Genomic DNA, 19,492 nt, shown 5'->3' on the forward strand with positions numbered 1-19,492 from the left:
TTACCTGTTTTTAGAAATTAATTTCACAGATGACATTATTTGATAGACATAATTACCAACATCGAAATTTATGTGTGCACTAAGTTCTGAAATAAAAATTGGAATACCAAATGACCAATTAAGCAAAAACTCATGTACAGAATAACAAAAGATAAGAACCTGGCCTATTAGGATAATTTGTCACTAGATGGTTGAATGGTGCATAGCTTTTGTCTAGGGTTAGTTAGACCTAGATTAAATAACAATAGCAAGACCTGATGCCCTCTAAAAAATAGCTGCTAAACATATTGCTTTCTGAAATGTAATCATTAAGAATAAATGTTCATTTGTCCTATACAGTTGCAGAATGCTAGTGGAACTTTCTTGTAGGCTATTTGACAATGAATGTTAATTCATTTATATAATTTTTAAAATCCTTTCATCCCTTTAAGGCATATTGGGGCTTCCATGTTCCTATTGTAGAAAATTTCAAATGAGTGAAATGCTGGCTTCTAATTTCTGCTCACTGATACACCTACATAAATGTGTGTCAGTAAAATTGCTGTTTTCAGGGAAAAACACTGTTCAAAATTTCAGACAATAAAGAGTTAAGAGATTTTTGATAATCCAAAGGAAAAGGTGTGCCCCCTATATATTGTTGCATATACTTTAATGCATGACTTTTAGTATAGGGATGAAATAAATGCAAATTATATCATTCTGGAGGTCTTTTCTGCAGCTAGTAAAAATATTTAGAGCTGTTTTATAAAGACTTAACAATCCTTTAACTCCACCCCCATTTTCTTATCTTTTTTCTTTGAAACATGGATCTTGAACATACACATAGTTTTAATAACCATATGAGTCATCAAATCTTATAAACTCAATTCTTAATATTTGGCTATTGGTTTTAAGCACAGGCTTTCAGTAATACCTGAACATACCAGTATATAAAATCTAACCATCAGCTTCAAAGCAAACATACTTGATTTTAAATGTTAATATGCAGATATTGACAGTATATTGTACCATGTCTTATGTGATTATTTTTTCCCTAATAATAAGCCTTTTAGATTTATAAGCCCAAAATGACCTGAGTGCAGTTAGCTGAAAACATTCTGTAGAAATGTGATTGTGTGAAAACCTAATCAATATTAAAAAGGAGGGCTAGAAAACAGAAATCTGAACAAAATGTTTTAAATGAAATTGTATATCTCTTTTAAAAAATAAGGTATAATTCACACACCATATAATTCTGTGTACGGAATTTTTGCAGTAGACATTTTTGCTGGAAACATTTTGGCCACAATATATTTTTGCTGTATAATTAATTGTTCATGAAACCATTTTGCTGTAAAAAAAAAAAAAAAGATAAAATAATTTTAGTTTTTTGTTTGGTTTCATTTTTCCATTGACGAATCAACCAACCACTATAAAAAAGATAAAATAATTGGTTGACAGTGTGTTCTCATTTCTTCATTGACAAATCAATTGCCTTAATGTGTTGAAGACAGCATATTTAAACTAGTCAGTTTGGTTTCATATTCCCATTGACAAAGTTCTTTCAGTTACTCCCATTTTTGTGTTATATATAAACCTTAGCTAGCCCTTACAATGGTCTATACAGTGACAAGTAAAGATGCTTACAACGGAAGTACTTAGAACCATACAGTTTACCCCTTTTAAGCATACAAATCGGTATTTAGTATTTTCACAAAATTGTACAACCTTTACCACTATCTCTAGAGCCATCATCCCAAAAAGAAACTCTGTACTCATCAGCTGTCACTCTCACTCTCTCTTCCCCCTGCATCTGGCAAGCACTAATTTACTTTCTGTCTCTACAGATTTGCCTATTCTGGACATTTCATATAAATAGAATTATACATTATGTGATTTTTTTATGTCTGAATTATTTCTAACTTTTTTTTTTAACAGGGACAGAGAGAGAGTCAGAGAGGGATAGATAGGGACAGACAGAAACGCAGAGAGATGAGAAGCATCAATCATCAGTTTTTTATTGCGACACCTTAGTTGTTCTTTGATTGCTTTCTCATATGTGCCTTGACTGCAGGCCTTCAGCTGACCGAGTGACCCCTTGCTCGAGCCAGCGACCTTGGGTCCAAGCTGGTGAACTTTTTGCTCAAGCCAGATGAGCCAGAGCTCAAGCCGGCGACCTCGGGGTCTCGAACCCAGGTCCTTCCGCATCCCAGTCCGACGCTCTATCCACTGCGCCACCGCCTGGTCAGGCTGAATTATTTCTAAATTTAGCATAATGTTTTCAAGTCTCATGTACCATGAATCATTATATATCTCTATCTATCTATCTATCTATCTATCTATCTATCTATCTATCTATCTATCTATCTATCTATATTTTATGGCTAAGTCATATTCCATTGTAGGTATATACCACATTTTATTTGCCCATTTATCAGTTGATAGATATTTGGGTTGTTTTCACTTTTTGCTATGATAAAGAATGCTGCTATGAACATTTCCTACAAGTTTTATGTGGACATGTTTTCACATCTTTCTTAAAAGCAGTTGGTCTAGCAAGTCAAGTCATGGGTGTTGTTAAGCAGAACTTCTTAAAATTCCTTCTTAGGGAATACAATTTATAATCTTAAATCAACTGTTCAATAAAAAGACCCATAAATAATTGCTAACTCCCCAATATGTCCATAAGAATTTTTCTATGAGCCTATCATTTAGATATGATGATCAATTTCATGCTTTAGTCTTGTAGAAATTGAGTTGTCATCATAGAATGTCTGAAGTCCTCTGCATTGTTTCAAGGACAACTACAAATCATGCTGGAGAGGAATACTCACCAATCTTCTAGGTTTCAACAAAGGAGCACTTTTAATATACAATTTCCTTTATATTATATATTGATTGTCTTTTCAAATTTGGATTTTCCTTCTCAAAATAAGACTCAAATACCCAAACCACTCAACTGTCCATGATAGCTTAATGTTTATTATTAAAAATAATTCCTACTGAGAGTCAAAGTAAAAAGAATGTATTTTGTGTGCAAAGGATAAATATATCAATAATTTTCTTTGTATGGAATTTTTTAAAAAGATGAAGGGAAATCGCTTTCCCATGTACTCGTATATAAATAAACATTTCCTTTTGCCCACATTTGGGGGATCATATGCTATCAGAGTATGTAAATAGCAAATAAGCTTTAATTACACTAATGTCTTTCAGGATGACATGTAAGGTGCTCTGGCTTTGGCCATCTGGAGACCTCAGTTTGTTGATTCCCTAATTGGTTAAACCAGAAAAGTCATTTTAATATTTTGCACCATGGATTTTGCACCTCCTCTGTAAAGGGGCTAGATTGAATAATCTTTAAGGCCTCTTCAAACATTAAATAAGATTACTCTGCTATATTCAGGATGTGAAAACTATATGTTATTTCTAATGGTGTGAAAGATGCGTTATCCAATATATTGGAAATATTATTGCACTGAGAACAAGGAGTCATAAATTCTAGTTTCAGTTCTGACACCCAGGAGCTGTATGACATTAGAGCAGATATCTTTAGCTAGCAGTGCTTTCTAGCTAAAACATATTATACAGTTCTACATTCCTATTTTATTTCTTTTTAGTGAGAGAGCGAGAGAGAGGAAGGCAGAGAGATGAGAAGTATCAACTCATAGTTGCATCACTTTAGTTGTTCACCGATTGCTTCTCATATGTGCCTTAATGGGGGAGGGAAGGCTCCGGCTGAGCCAGGTTGATGATCCCACGCTCAAGCTGCTGAGCCTGCACTTAAGTGGAATGAGCCTGTGTTCAAGCTGCCAACTTCTGGGTTTGGAACCTGGGAACTCAGCATTCCAGTTTGATAATCTATCCACTGTGACATCACTGGTCTACAGTTCTATATTCTTTAGAGATATCACAAGATATTATCCTTCATAATTAAGAACGAGATGACTGCCCCTGGCTGGTTGGCTCAGTGGTAAAGCGTCAGCCTGGCGTGCAGGAGTCCCGGGTTTGATTCCCGGCCAGGACACACAGGAGAAGTGCCCATCTGCTTCTCCACCCCTCCCCCTCTCCTTCCTCTCTGTCTCTCTCTTCCCCTCCCGCAGCCGAGGCTCCATTGGAGCAAAGTTGGCCTGGGCTCTGAGGATGGCTCTGTGGCCTCTGCCTCAGGCGTTAAAATGGCTTTGGTTGCAGCAGAGTGACGCCCCAGATGGGCAGAGCATCGCCTCCTGGTGGGCATGCCGGGTGGATCCCGGTCGGGCACATGCGGGAATCTGTCTGACTGCCTCCCCATTTCCAACTTCAGAAAAATACCAAAAAAAAAAAAAAAAAAAAAAAAGCCTTACTAGTAAGGCATTCATTCATTTACCCATTCATTTATTCACCATTTATTAAGCATACACTATATGGCAGGTGCAGGAACCTGCTTTTATACTTCCCTTTTCACCACTGCAGAAGTCATGGGTTTTCACCTTTTTTTGAAATTCAACCCCATCTCATCCTCTGCCTTGGGATATGCATTTAAGAGATGAATATCTTGGGTTAAGAGTACAGTGGGTCATGAAGCACGGCAGAGTTAACAGGATGGCAAAAGTATTAAACCTATGATTTTGGGGTCCCTGGCATGGTGTTCTTTAGTTAACTAATAAGTACAGACAATCTGTAACCTTATAAATTATCATTTAACATTAATAAAGTACTGGGATTTGCAAAATCATTCATAATAATTTAATGTTATTGTCTAACGACAGCTTCTCTGCAGTTGTTATGAAACTCTCATTTTTGCTATTTGAGCACCTTCACTAAAATGATGTGTCTGTAGAAATTTCTTTTCTGAATTTACACATGCTGTGGTTTTAAGTGTCCTATAATTAATATTAAAACACATGAAATTGTTTTTGTAGGTCAAAACCGGTTAGATATTGACAATTTATATGATTCTAATGTGACCTAAGAAGTCAAGCAGAAAAGACTGGAAGGGAAATGCAACTAGCTGGAGGAGGAACTATGACTCTTACTTATTCTATTTTGTTTAGTTTTTCTGCCACTAAGAAAATTTAGACAAGTAATTTCACCTTGCACATTGGTTTTTCCATTAGTTATGTGGGAGAAATTGCAAACTTGAATAGGATTTTTAAATGCTTACTCATGTACAAATCATTATAGATCACTGGAGTAAAGTATAAATATGGTTTATCCCCCAATCAGTAAACTGTTTAGATCCTTGTGCTTCTCATTTGGGCAATGTAATGCTTCAGCTACTCAATTCCTTGGCAAATTAGAAGTCAATGTTTTGAAAAACCTTGAGGATCACTATCATTAGTGACTCAATTATTCCACATCTGCTATCCACAAACTACACCTGATATATGCTATCTGCATACCCTTAAGTTCATCTGCAGCTGAAAGATGAAAACTGGAGCTATATTTAAAGCACATCATATGCCTATGCTTTTGGCCAGGTGCTCACCTCTGAATATTTCAAGAGTTGAAATATCTTATTTCTATTACTTGCTGGAAACCACGTTAATAACATAAGACATCCTATAGGCTTTTATATCTGGAATGTATTCAGGCTTCCTAGTGAAGTTATGTTTTCACATCAAGGTAAAAATAAGCTTAAAGATACAGGCTAGGCTTTCTGACTTTGATCTTAAAGATGAAACCTTAAGAACAACAGTATGTGACCTAACATTAAAAGTTTATTGATGCCTGACCAGGTGGTGGCGCAGTGGATAGAGCGTCTGACTGGGATGTGGAGGACCCAGGTTCAAGACCCCGAGGTCACCAGCTTGAGCATGGGTTCATCTGGTTTGGGCAAGGGTCACCAGCTTATTGATGCTCAGAAGGGGTGAGACAGCTCCCTCACCCACTTTTTATAAGGCACTAATCCCATTCATGAGGGCTTTGTCCTCATGACCTAATCACCTCCAAAAGGCCACACCTCCAAATACCATCATATTGGGGATTAGGTTTCAACATATGAATTTTGGGGGAACACAAACATTCAGTCAATATCAGATGGTGTCCAATTAATCAGGCTGATCAGCTATTCAGAGTTATAGGTTTAATATTAGAGTAATCCTATCCACTTTCCCTTTGATATATCTGAAAGAAATACCCCAAGATCAAGGAGTTATAACACATTGTCAATGGCATTTATTGACTCCAGTTCATTTTAAGCATGTCCATTCAACTTATTCAAATTAATATTTTTTCAAAGGCTTATTTTTTATGTAGAAAATTAAATTTAATGGGGTGACATTGATCAATAAGAGTACACACATGGGTTTCAGGTAAACATTTCTATACCGAATGCTTTCATTCAACCTCTTCATTTAGTACCAGCCAAACTGCAAGTCTTGAGACCAGTAATCTGGTTAAGGCCAGATGAATTATGGCTATCTTCCCAAACACATAAACCTTAAGTTTAGATCTTCAAAGAGTGGAAAAATGCTTTTGTAGCTACTGCTGACTTTTGGGTCTCTGTTTTTAGTGATCTTAGACAAATTCTATTTTCATAGTATTTTTGATTGGTTGATTTTGTAATCATAGATGCTCCTCAAAGTATAATGGTGTTACATCTCAATGAATCAATGGTAAATTAAAACTACGCATTCTTAGACCCTGGCCGGTTGGCTCAGTGGTAGAGCGTCGGCCTGGCATGCAAGAGTCCCGGGTCCAATTCCTGGCCAGGGCACACAGGAGAAGCACCCATCTGCTTCTCCACCCCTCCCCCTCTCCTTCCTCTCTGTCTCTCTCTTCCCCTCCCGCAGCCAAGGCTCCATTGGAGCAAAGTTGGCCCGGGCACTGAGGATGGCTCCATGGCCTCTGCCTCAGGCGCTAGAATGGCTCTTGTTGCAACAGAGCAACACCCCAGATGGGCAGAGCATCGCCCCCTGGTGGGCGTGCTGGGCGGATCCCGGTCGGGTGCATGCAGGAGTGTGTCTGACTGCCTCCCTATTTCCAACTTCGGAAAAATACGAAAACAAAACAAAACAAAACACAAACAAACAAAAAAACCCTATGCATTTTTTTCCCCATTTTTCCAAAGCTGGAAATGGGGAGGCAGACAGACTCCTGCATGCGCCCGACTGGGATCCACCTGGCATGCCCACCAGGGGGCGATGCTCTGCCCCTCTGAGGTGTCACTCTGCTGCAACCAGAGCCATTCTAGCACCTGAGGCAGAGGCCACAGAGCCATCCTCAGTGCCCGGGCCATCTTTGCGCCAATGGAGCCTCGCTGCGGGAGGGGAAGAGAGAGAGAGGAAGGAGAGGGGGAGGAGTGGAGAAGCAGATGGGCGCTTCTCCTGTGTGCCCTGGCTGGGAATTGAACCCGGGACTCCCGCACGCCAGGCCGACGCTCTACTGCTGAGCCAACCAGCCAGGGCCCCCTATGCATTTCTAAGTAAAAAATGCATTTAATACACTTAATCTATTGAACATCAGAGCTTAATCTAGCCTATCTTAAACATATTAAGAGCACTTACATTAGCCTGTGGTTGTGCAAAATCACCTAACACAACCCATTTTGGAATAGACTGTTGAATATCTCAGGCAACTTACTGAATACAGTATCTAGGAAATGTTGGGGGGACAGTACACTATGGAGGACTGGCTGTTTACCTTCCTGGTTGGGGTTGATTAGGAATTGCACTTGCTGCCACTGCTCATCCTTACAGTATATTGCTAGCCCAGGAAAAGATCAAAATTCAAATTCTGGAGTATGGTTTCTACTGAATTTGTGTTACTTTCACACCATCATAAGTAAAAAAAAAAAATACAAGTTGAAACATCATAAGTAAAGGACAATATGTATTTTATAATCTAAGTATGTATGTGGTAATTACTAGCGTAAAAACAGAAACAGCATTTAACTACCAAATCTAGGAGAAAGGAGAACAGAAATGACAAAATTAATAATCATCAGGGGGGAAAATAGCATAAAAGAAATATTGAATAGACAGAGAATAGATAAGAAGTATAATAAATCCAAATATATATTTTAATCATTACATTAATTGTTAATGGACTAATGTTCCAGTTAGAGGGAAAAATTGTCAAAGTGGACAACAAAACAAAACATAACTATTGCCTGACCAGTCGGTGGCACAGTGGATAGAGCATTGGACTGGGATGCAGAGGACCCAGGTTCGAGACCCTGAGGTCGCCAGCTTGAGCGCAGGCTCATCTGGTTTGAACAGGAGTCCACCAGCTTGAACCCAAGGTTGCTGGCTCCAGCAAGGGGTTACTCAGTCTGCTGAAGGCCCATGGTCAAGGCATGTATGAGAAAGCAATCAATGAACAACTAAGGTGTTGCAAGCGCAATGAAAAACTAATGATTGATGCTTCTCATCTCTCTTAGTTCCTGTCTGTCTGTCCCTGTCTATCCCTCTCTCTGACTCACTCTCTGTCTCTGTAAAAAATAAATAAAAAACCCAAAACCCCCCCAAAAAACTTAACTATGTGAGGCTTACAAGAAGCAAATCAAAGACAAAAAGATACAGAAATATTGAAAAAGAAATGAAAAGTAAAAACGAATACCTCTTGCAAATATTAACTAAAACAAAGCCAGTGTAGTACAGTGATAAGAATTAGATTTTAGGACAAAAGACATTCATAGTAATAAAATGGGGCTTCCATGATGAAATTTTCAGTCTAATTAGGAAGATAAAACAAGATTGAATTTGTACCTAATAGCCTCCCAAATAAAATAAAAATTGACAAAACTGAGAAACACATACATTCACAATCACAGAGGAAGATTTTTAAATCCCTCTTTCAGTAATTAATAGGACAGAAAAAAGATCAGTACACATATATTTGAGCAACATGATTAACAAATATAGTATACACATATAAAATTCTTTGCCCAAAAACTGCTTTCAAACACATGTAAAACATAAAAACTGGTCATAGATTGGGCCACTAAAGAAGTTTCAACAAATTTCGAAGGACTAAAAAAATATAAAATCTTTTCTTGTTTGGAAATTAAGAAACACATTTGTAAAAAGCCTCACAAGTCTAAGAGACCACAGGTAAATTATAAAATACTTAGAGCTAAAATGACAACATAAACACTAACATACAAGCATGGTCTCAGGAGAAAGTCTAAATAGAAGATTGACTTAGAATTAAACAGCTTATGGGTGCTTACTATAGATGAGTGAATGAATTCAACCAAAGAATACATGTAGAAGGAACAATAAAAGAACACTAAGTTAAGGCATCATCTTTTAAAAGGCAGGTACTTTTAAGACCCGAGTAAGCAGGGATCCACACTTAAGAATACTTGTGCTTTAGACTGCCTTCTTCAAGATTTTATAAATCCTCCTCCAGTTCCTGGAACTAACTAAGCAAGGCACCCTGAGACTGGATTTGGCCCCATGTAGGACCTGGATGCCAAGTACCTGTCCTGAGATTTTCTAAGTCTCACTTTGGTGCCTAAAATAGATTTTCTCTCCTTTGACCTATGCTTGGTAGACCAAATGCCCCAGGGAGCTCTGGTTCCTGTGCCTATAGAATTTTCCTGAGACTGATTTTCCTGATCATTTTCACTAGCTGAGCAATATTTCTTTCACACAACAGCATGAGATTAGGCTGTCAGAATGGGGCTGACTTGCTTTTAAGTGACTATTATATTGGACACAGGTTAAATTCAGAATTCTGGACTACCGAGGGTCACCATGGAGCCTTAGTATTGTAGTGTGTGTGTGTGTGTGTGCTGTGCATTGGCTGTCACTTCTCTGTTCCATCTATGATGCCGCCTCTGGTCTGTAGACTCCCAGACTTGTGAAGGTGGTGGCAGTGTTCTTTACCTTGTCCATTTGTACCAGGGAGGTCACCCTTCCCGTCTAGTCAGGTTATGCACCTTGCGTTGAGCCAGACCTCTCTCACCTGAGGCTTTTCAGGACTTGTTTCCCAAAGCCAATTGGCTCTTCCAATAAATGTCCTCTCCTGTTTCCAACTGATAGTGACTATTCTGTCTAGGACTTGGCTTAAGACATGCTGATGAATGCATGGATATGCCCTGCACAAATAAAACCATTTTTCTTGCTCCACCCATGGGCCTCTTGCCTTTTCTTCCTGAGTGTGGCAAGGAATACAGTAATTACAGCTTAAAACATTCAGGAAAAGACATGATTGGAATATGTTTTCTATGTTTATGCTACAAAAGTCCAAATGGTAAATATAACCAGAAAATAAACTATTCTTCCCATTCTGGATAAGACTTGCACTTTTGGTAATCATCAATGAAGCACAGTAACAATCCTTGAGAGAGAGTCACTGAAAGTCAGTATTCACAGGCACAATGAATGCAACATAGTGAATAATTATCTATAGGGTTCAATACAAACAGGTTCTTAAGAGTCATGGCAGAGTAATAATAGCATTCCTACTCTTATTTCAGTGGGAGGTATGCCAGAAATGGCACATTTGACAATAAAGAACATGAGACTATTTCCTAGGCTTATAGTATATAGGCACTATTTACTAGGTACCTGTATACTATAAAAAAATCTTTACATGTACTGACTGGACAAAATACATGCACCTTTTCTCTATCCATTATTCTAAATCTTCATTGACAAACCACTTTAGCTTACATGAGTCCATAAATTTTATAATAGACTTTTATTTTTATGTTTTTTAATTTTTATTTTTTCCTTTTGGGAGAAACAGAGAGAGTCAGAGAGGGACAGACAGACAGGAAGAAAAAGAGATGAGAAACATCAATTCTTTGTTGCGGTTCCTTAGTTGTTCATTGATTGATTTCTCATATGCGCCTTGACACGGGGGCTACAGCAGACCGAGTGACCCCTTGCTCGAGCCAGCAACCTTGGGCTCAAGCTGGTGAGCCTTGCTCAAACCAGATGAGCTCATGCTCAAGCTGGTGACCTCAGGGTCTCGAACCTGGGTCCTCCACATCCCAGTCTGACGCTCTATCCACTGCGCCACCGCCTGGTCAGGCTATAATAGACTTTTAAATAAAATTTTTCATATAGACAAGGGCCTTGAAAAATATATTTTCCATGTAGGCAGCCCAGATCAAAGCAACGCAGAAACTAAGAAATCAGAAGCCATGCTCTTTCTTCTTTCTAAAATTTATATAAATAAAAATGTAAATGTTCGTTTGTACAAAATCTTAAATCTCCAAAAGTTCTTCACCGATTGCTTTGAAATTGACACAACGTTGCATTCGAATACATGCATGTTTTTATATAGGCTTGTGTTTTTATATACCTACTATTATATAGATGTCACAACTGTGACAGGTAAAAACATGCTTTTTTTAAAAACAGCGCCATCTGTTGGACGTAAAAGCAACACACGCTATACTAAATATTTTACGATTCCGTTACAATGTTTCCGATTTACGATCCATTTACGATTTACAAATTTCCAATTTTACAATTCCATTTCAATGTTTTCAACTGCATTGTTAAATTACATTTTCATAGATTTCTACTTATTTTCATTTTAATTATTTTGTGTGACATTGTGTTGGAATTGAGCTGTGTCGTTTACCATAGTATTCATTTTGTGAGTATAGTTTTTTTTTTTTGGTGAACAAAATTACAACACAGGTGATCTTTTGTCGTATGTGCAATCAAATATTCCTAAGCTAATGCTTGAGCAAAAAGGCATTTATGATCAAATAATGCAAACTGTCAATAGCAGGGTTGGAGAAATCTTCTTCTTAGATGTGCCAGGAGGAACTGGTAAAATGTTCCTAATTAGATTAATTCTGGCAGCAATTCGATCCCAAAATGATATAGCCTTAGCTCTTGCATCATCAGAATAGCTGCGACATTGCTACCAAGTGGAAAAACTGCTCATTCCACTTTGAAATTGCCATCGTACATGCAATTCATTGAAACTCCCACGTGCAACATTTCCAAAGCATCTGGCATGGGAAAAGTATTGCAGAAAGGCAAACTTATTGTTTGGGTTGAATGCACAATGGCGCATTCGTGCCTTGACCAGGAGTGGGGGGGACCTCCAGCTGAACCAGTGACCCCTTGCTCAAGCCAGTGACTATTGGACTAAAACCAGCAACCTCGAGATCATGCTGAAGATCCTGTGCTCAAGCCGGCAACCCTGCATTCAAGCCGGATGAGACCAAGCTCAAGCCAATGACCTTGGGGTTTTGAACCTGGGCCCTCAGCTTCCCAGGTCAATGCTCTACTCACTGTGCAACCAGGGGTCAGACACAAGTACACAAATATTACTAAAATAAAATGTAAAACAATGTGAGTGTAGAAAAACAAAAAATATGAAAAGATATTCAACATCATATATCATCAGAAAAATGCAAATTATAGCAACCACATACTTATTAGAATGGACAAAATTCAGGACACTGACAACATTAAATGCTGGTAATGATGTGGAGCAACAAGAACTCCATTGCTGGTAAGAATGCAAAATGGTACAGTTGTTAGCCTGACTGGTGGTGGTGCAGTGGATAAAGCATCAACCTGGGTCACTAAAGTCCCAGGTTCAAACCCAAAGTCACTGGTTTGAACACAGGCTCATCAGTTTGAGTGCGGGATTATTGACATGACCCCATGGTCACTGGCTTGAGCCCAAGGTCACTGACTTGAGCAAGGGGTCACTGGCTCAGCCTGAGCCTCCTAGTCAAGGCACATATGAGAAAGCAATCAATAAACAACTACAGTGCCACAACTATGAATAGATGTTTCTCATCTCTCTCTCTTCTTCTCTCTCTCATTCTCTCTTGCTAAAAAAAAAGGTACTATTCAGCAGTTTCTTAAAATACTAAATATACTTTTGCCATACAATCCAGAAATCACACTTTTTAGTATTCACTCAAAGGAGTTAAAAATTTATATCCTCACAAAAACCTGCATAACTTCTAATACTTGGAAACTTTAGTACAGGGGTAGTCAATCTTTTTATACCTACTGCCCACTTTTGTAACTCTGCTAGTAGTAACATTTTCTAACCGCCCACCGGTTCCACAGTAATGGTGATTCATAAAGTAGGGAAGTAACTTTACTTTATAAAATTTATAAAGAAGAGGTACAGCAAGTTAAAGCATATAATAATAATTACTTACCAAGTACTTTATGTCAGATTTTCACTAAGTTTGGCAGAATAAATCTTTATAAAACAACTTACTATAGTTAAATCCATCTTTTTATTTTTACTTTGGTTGCTCTGCTACCACCCACCATGAAAGCTGGAATGCCCACTAGTGGGCGCTAGGGACCAGGTTGACTACCACTGGATACTAGAATAAAGCAAACACATAAATCTAAAATGTAGGATAGTCTATAAAACAGGGGTTGGGAACCTTTTTGGCTGAGAGAGCCATGAACACCACATATTTTAAAATGTAATTCCATAAGAACCATAAAACGACCCGTGTATGTTACGCATTATCCAATAAAAATTTGGTGTTGTCCCAGAGGACAGCTATGATTGGCTCTAGCCACCTGCAACCATAAACATGAGTGACAGGATTGTAATACATGAGAATGTTTTATATTTTTAACGTTATTATTTTTTTATTAAAGATTTGTGTGCGAGCCAAATGCAGCCATAAAAAGAGCCACATCTGGCTTGCGAGCCATAGGTTCCCGACCCCTGCTATAAAACAATGGTCTTTTTCATAAAGTTAATGTGGCAGAGAATAAGAGCTCTAGAAAAAGAGACAGGAGACATAACCATATACCAAGAACAAACTCTAACAAAATCCTGGTTAAACAACATCAACAATAATAAGACAATTTAGGGACAAGTAGAAAAATTGGAATATGAGCTGAATGTTAGATATTGGAGAATTACTGTTATTTTTCTTTGGTGTGATAATGATATTGTAGTTATAAGTTAAAGTCTTTATATTATGGAAAATTATGTTGAAAATTGAGGGATGAATCATTCTATCTATAGCTTAAATTCAACTGGCTCAGCAATAACTTACATCTATACAGACATATTGAAGGCAAATACATAAATATGAAAAGGCGAAATGTTAAAAAGAACTGAATCTAAGTGGTATGTATAGATGCTCTGTTAGTATACTGTTCTATTCTTTCAACTCTGTATTTGTAAATTTTCAAAATACAAAGTTGGGGAGAGGGAAAGAAACAACTGAATGGAAGTAAAGACAGACGGTTGTATTTAACAGCCAAATACTAGAAAGATACTGCTCACAAAAATTAAGGGATATTGCAAAATGAATATGAAGCTATAAAATATCCCCTAAATTTTGTGGGTAGTATAGAAGGTGGGCACCATGTTCTGAGATTAGAGGAAAGAAGCTGTGAGTAGAGACACAGACAAGTGGGCAGGCATAGGTGTGGGAAGCAGGGGAAATACCAGGAGACCCCAATCTTTGCCCCGGAGGAGGAGGCACGAAGAGTGGCCATAGGTTGGTGTCATGAAGAGAATGAAGATGTGGAATAGCTGCTGTGGGGAATGGCAAGGGGAGCTCAACAGAGAAAGTAATGATTTCATAGCTAAAAGGTTTAGCTGAGGTGCTAAGAACTTGTCTAGAAATTGCTTCTGATTTTTGCTCCCATTAGGACTTCAAACTTATCTCCAGTCACAGAATTTATCAGATAATAATTGTATTTACTCTATAGATCATGAATTTCTTAAGGGTGAAGAGCTTGGCTTTGTGTTCCCAGCACCTTGACTATAGTAAGCACATAATGAATATTTATTTAATAAAATAGGACAGTTTCACACTTAACTCTAAATACCAAGAGTATTTAGAGACCTTTAGTATTTATTGACCTTTCTTCCTCCCCAGCCCAGATTCTGCTGGGTTAACTGCTTCTCTATCACAATCCCATAGCAACATAAATGTCTGTAATACCCATTAAAAATCTCGTTCATTGTATTTGCTGCATTGTAGTGAAATTGTCTGTAATATGTTTGTCTTACCCAGTAGAACAAAATCTTTTGAGATCAGTGATTGTATAGCTTGGTATGACAAACTCAACCCAGTAGTTGGTGTAAAACACACAGGCCTTTTCTGAACTGAGCTGAACAATTAATGAAGATTTTAAGTTTTGCTTTGCAAAGGCTTTATTTCTAAATGTACATGTGAGTTTAATAATAATTTTAACATGCAAAATTAACAACATTACTACCATACAATCAATAATATAAAGTGCCAAATTATCTGAATCAGAGTATTCTGGACACAATACAAAAAAACAACTACTTTACAAACATTTTTTTTTAATTTATTCTTTATTTTTTTAATTTATTTTATTTTATTTATTCATTTTAGAGAGGAGAGAAAGGGAGAGAGAGAGAGAGAGAGGAGAGAGAGATGGGGGGAGGAGCTGGAAGCATCAACTCCCATATGTGCCTTGACCAGGCAAGCCCAGGGTTTCGAACCGGCGACCTCAGCATTTCCAGGTCGAGGCTTTATCCACTGCGCCACCACAGGTCAGGCTACTTTACAAACATTTTAAACAGCACAATAATACCTCTTTTCTATTTGTGTCTCTGCAAGTGTTCAAAATGGCAAGAATACTTTCCATGCCAGTGGAGGCAAAGTTTCCAAACAGACTTACTTTATTTATTTATTTATTTTTTTCTTAAGAAAAAATTTTTTTCTTCCCTGTCTTTTCTGTTTCAGTCATTTGTTTTGACTTATTTAATATACCACAGACAGTGATCTTTTATTTTTTTATTTTATTTATTCATTTTTAGAGAGGAGAGAGAGAGGGAGAGAGAGTCAGAGAGAGGAGAGAGAGACAGAGAGAGAAGGGGGGGAGGAGCTGGAAGCATCAACTCCCATATGTGCCTTGACCAGGCAAGCCCAGGGTTTTGAACCCGCGACCTCAGCTCTTCCAGGTCGACGCTTAATCCATTGCGCCACCACAGGTCAGGCCAAACAGACTTACTTTTAAAGGTTAGCCCTAGCCAGGTAGCTCAGTTGGTTAGAGCATTGTCCCAATACACCAAAGTTGTTGGTTCTATCCTGACTCAGGGCCCATGCAAGAATCAACCAATGAATGCATTAGTAAATGGAACAACAAATTGATATTTCTCTCTCTCTCTCTCTCTCTATCTCTCAAATGAATAAAAAAGGGGGGATTCAGCCACTAGGTTCAGCTGACTTTTTTACAAAAACAATTCAGGAGACCAAGCACTTCTAAAGATTTTATTTATTAATTTTATGGGGGCGAGGGGAGTGAGAAGTATCAACTCATAGTTGCTTCACTTTAGATGTTCATTGCTTGCTTGTAGTATGTGCCTTGACTGGGCAAGCCCAGGGTTTCGAACCAGTTACCTCAGCATTCCAGGCCAAAGTTCTATCCACTGTGCCACCACAAGCCAAGAGAACAAGTACTTTTAGATTCAGGCACTGAAGGTGGCCAATTTTCTGAAAATGCAGGGCAATATTTGACTTCTGAATAAGAACCTGGTCCCAAAACTTACTTGCTTCCTCCCTCCCTCCCTCCCTCTCTTCCTCCCTCCCTTCTTCCCTTCCTTTTTTTTTTTTAGGTGAGAGGAGGGAAGATAGTGAGACAGACTCCTGCATCCACCCCAACTGCAATCCAACCGACAAGCACAGTCTGGGGCTGATGCTTGAATCAATTGAGCTACTTTTAGCTCCTTAGGCTGATACTTGGACCAATGAACTATCCTCAGCACCCAGGACTGACACTCGAACCAACTGAGCCACTGGCTGTGGGAGAGGAGGAAAAGGGAGAGAAGCAGATGGTTGCTTCTCCTGTGTGCCCTGACTGGGAATCCAACCCGGGATGTCCATATGCTGGGCCAACGTTCTATTCATTGAGCTAACTCACCAGGGCTAAACTGACTCTTTTGAAATTCTTTTATTTGTGTGTGTGTGTGTGTGTGTGACAGAGACAGAGAGAGTGACAGAGAGGGGGACAGAATAGGGAATAGACAGAAACAGACTGTCATGAAGGGAGAGAGAAGCATCAATTCTTCGTTGTGGCACCTTAGTTGTTGTTGTTCTTGTTTTTTTTTAAAGAGACAGAGTGAGAGTCAGAGAGAGAGACAGACAGACAGGAACAGAGAGAGATGAGAAGCATCAATCATTAGTTTTTCGTTGTGACACCTTAGTTGTTCATTGACTGCTTTCTCCTATGTGCCTTGACCGTGGGGCCACAGCAGACCGAGTAATCCCTTGCTCAAGCCAGCGAACTTGGGTCCAAGCTGGTGAGCCCTGATCAAACCAGATGAGCCTGCATTCAAGCTGGTGACCTTGGGGTCTTGAACCTGGGTCCTCCGCATCCCAGTCTGACGTTCTATCCACTGCACCACCGCCTGGTCAGGCTTATTGCTTTTTCACGTGTGTCTTGACTAGGGGGCTACAGCAGACTGAGTGACCCTTTGCTCAAGCCAGTGACCTTGGGCTCAAGCCAGTGTCCATAGGATTGTGTCTATGATCCCATGCTCAAGCTGGATGAGCCTGCACTCAAGCTGATGATCTTGGGGTTTTGAACCTGGGTCCTCTGCATCCCAGTTTGATGCTCTATCCACTGCGCCACCTCCTGGTCAGGCTCGACATTCAACCTGAGCACATACTGTTGTAGTCAGGAGTTTTCTGATTTGTAACTATTGCTGTAAGCATATTCTTTAAATTGAACTCCTTGGCTTGGTTAAATATTTATTGGTTCTTTGTTCAATGTTTCAATTTCTTTTTCAATAATATGTTTAATCAGGAGAATTACAGGCAACAGGGTATTTCCTTAGACCGATGGCTTGGAATCCAAGCATATCTGAAAGAAATACTTTTTTTGTAATAGAAGGGGTCCATTCATCAATGTCAGATTCAAGGCAGTCAGCAATAGGACAGCTGTTAAAAACCTCTGCTTGTGTCATACCAGAAATAACAGGGCTTCTGGATTTCTGGCTGTTTTCATATTTCATATTTCTGAGAGTGACTTGCTATGCTTCATTTTTAGAGGAAATACTTGTATTTTTTTTTTAATACTTAGCATCAGGATCTGAATAAAAGGCAGGTAATTTCTTGACATCTCCTGCCATCCAATGGTTTCGTGGGAGAATTCTGCAACTGGAGTTGACTGTGAACATGGAACAAAGTCTTGGTTATCTTCAAAATCATTTCCTGAATCTGATGGAAAATATGGTGAAGAGCATGTTTTTTTAGTAGTTGCTTCTCATATGACTGGGCAAGCCCAGGGTTTTGAACTGTCAGTATTCCAGTTCAATGCTTTGTCCACTGCGCCACCACAGGTCAGGCCAAGAGAGTTTCTTTGGACACATGGAGGCAGACATGTCCTGCAAGGATAATTTTTGTGAAGATTGGCTGGAGTTTTCAGAAAATGAACTCAGTGAAAAATCAGATTTTGTATGATGACTTTCTGCCAAAGAGTATCCTCATTATAACAAAATATCCTGTGATTTTCTTTTTTTGGTGATTTCTGCTGCAATATCCATTTCTTTAGCATGATCATCAAAGAGATTAGCAGAAGGATTGCAGCTACCTCTATCACCAGTAAAACCATTCTGTGTTAAATTATTATCAATACGTCTATAAGCCATTTCCTTCAATGTAGTTGTAATTTTATTCGGATTACTGCACAGAGCTTCTAAGGGACACGTAAGTTTCCTGCAGATTCTAAGACTGTCCCTTGGCTCTCTAGCCACCTACTATATAGTTTATTTTCTAAGTTGCAAAGGTCAGGAACAGCACTATACTTCCTAGAACACAAAGTTGTCAACTTTTTACTCATTTCCAAAGCAATTTTTCTCCACACCCATCAAAATATTTGATATAGAGACAAGAATGGTTACTCTTTGAAGTACTATGTTTAAGAGAAATTGCAGCCCTCTGTGGTGAAATTCTGGTAGACCCCCAAAGAGTAGATGTTATTCCTAAACCTTTTGAAGATGAAAACTGAGATGACAGATAAGCATTTGGTAGAAAATATGTAGATACCTCTCTTCCATTTCTACTCACAGAGACAGCCTCTGCTGTGACTCTTTTTGAACACTAGGAGTTGGATTTGCTTCACAACTGGAAAGGAGTTACTTTGCCAGAGTCTGCTTTGATTGTTGCTTGTGATGATCTTAAAGCTACAAGCGGTATATGCAAGGCTCTAGTAGTTCTCTAGGGAATCACAGATAAATTGCTGTGGTTTGCATGTAATTTATCAATGCTATTACTTAGAGGATGCTTCCTGCTGCTGGCATCTGTCTGAGTTGGAGCAATCTCACTTTCAATAACTGCCAGAAACTTGTTTAAGCTTTTAAAGAATGGCAGGTCACCCCAAATCTTGGGGTCATAATCCTGGAAACCACCAGCTCTCCAAGTCTGAGTGATGAAGAAGGTGGACAGCAAGTAGGTCTTTCCTGAAGGTTCGGGGGAGGGAGGAGGAGGTACTGAATCATGACACTGGTGACACGTTAGCTCACGCTGAGAATTTCTATTTTTAATTTCTACTGCACTGTGAAAGGATATTGTATTACTTGGCTCATGGGGTTCTCGCATTTTCAAGGGGAATAAATTGGAACCAGGGTTGGGCAA

At 38.8% G+C, this 19,492-nt stretch overlaps 1 protein-coding gene across 1 annotated transcript in view; it reads right to left on the reverse strand.

Moving 5' to 3' along the window:
• DDIAS (DNA damage induced apoptosis suppressor) overlaps nt 1-19,492 on the reverse strand; it is a 32,725-nt gene that overhangs the window by 6,066 nt on the left and 7,167 nt on the right. Inside the window, 9 exon segments of the mRNA XM_066253986.1 lie at nt 17,673-18,005; nt 18,008-18,118; nt 18,225-18,596; nt 18,599-18,712; nt 18,715-18,939; nt 18,942-18,994; nt 18,996-19,275; nt 19,278-19,341; nt 19,343-19,482. Of these exon segments, the coding sequence (XP_066110083.1) occupies nt 17,673-18,005; nt 18,008-18,118; nt 18,225-18,596; nt 18,599-18,712; nt 18,715-18,939; nt 18,942-18,994; nt 18,996-19,275; nt 19,278-19,341; nt 19,343-19,482 (1,692 nt within the window).

Source organism: Saccopteryx bilineata, chromosome 1 (assembly GCF_036850765.1).
Source record: "Saccopteryx bilineata isolate mSacBil1 chromosome 1, mSacBil1_pri_phased_curated, whole genome shotgun sequence".
NCBI lineage: Eukaryota > Metazoa > Chordata > Mammalia > Chiroptera > Emballonuridae > Saccopteryx > Saccopteryx bilineata.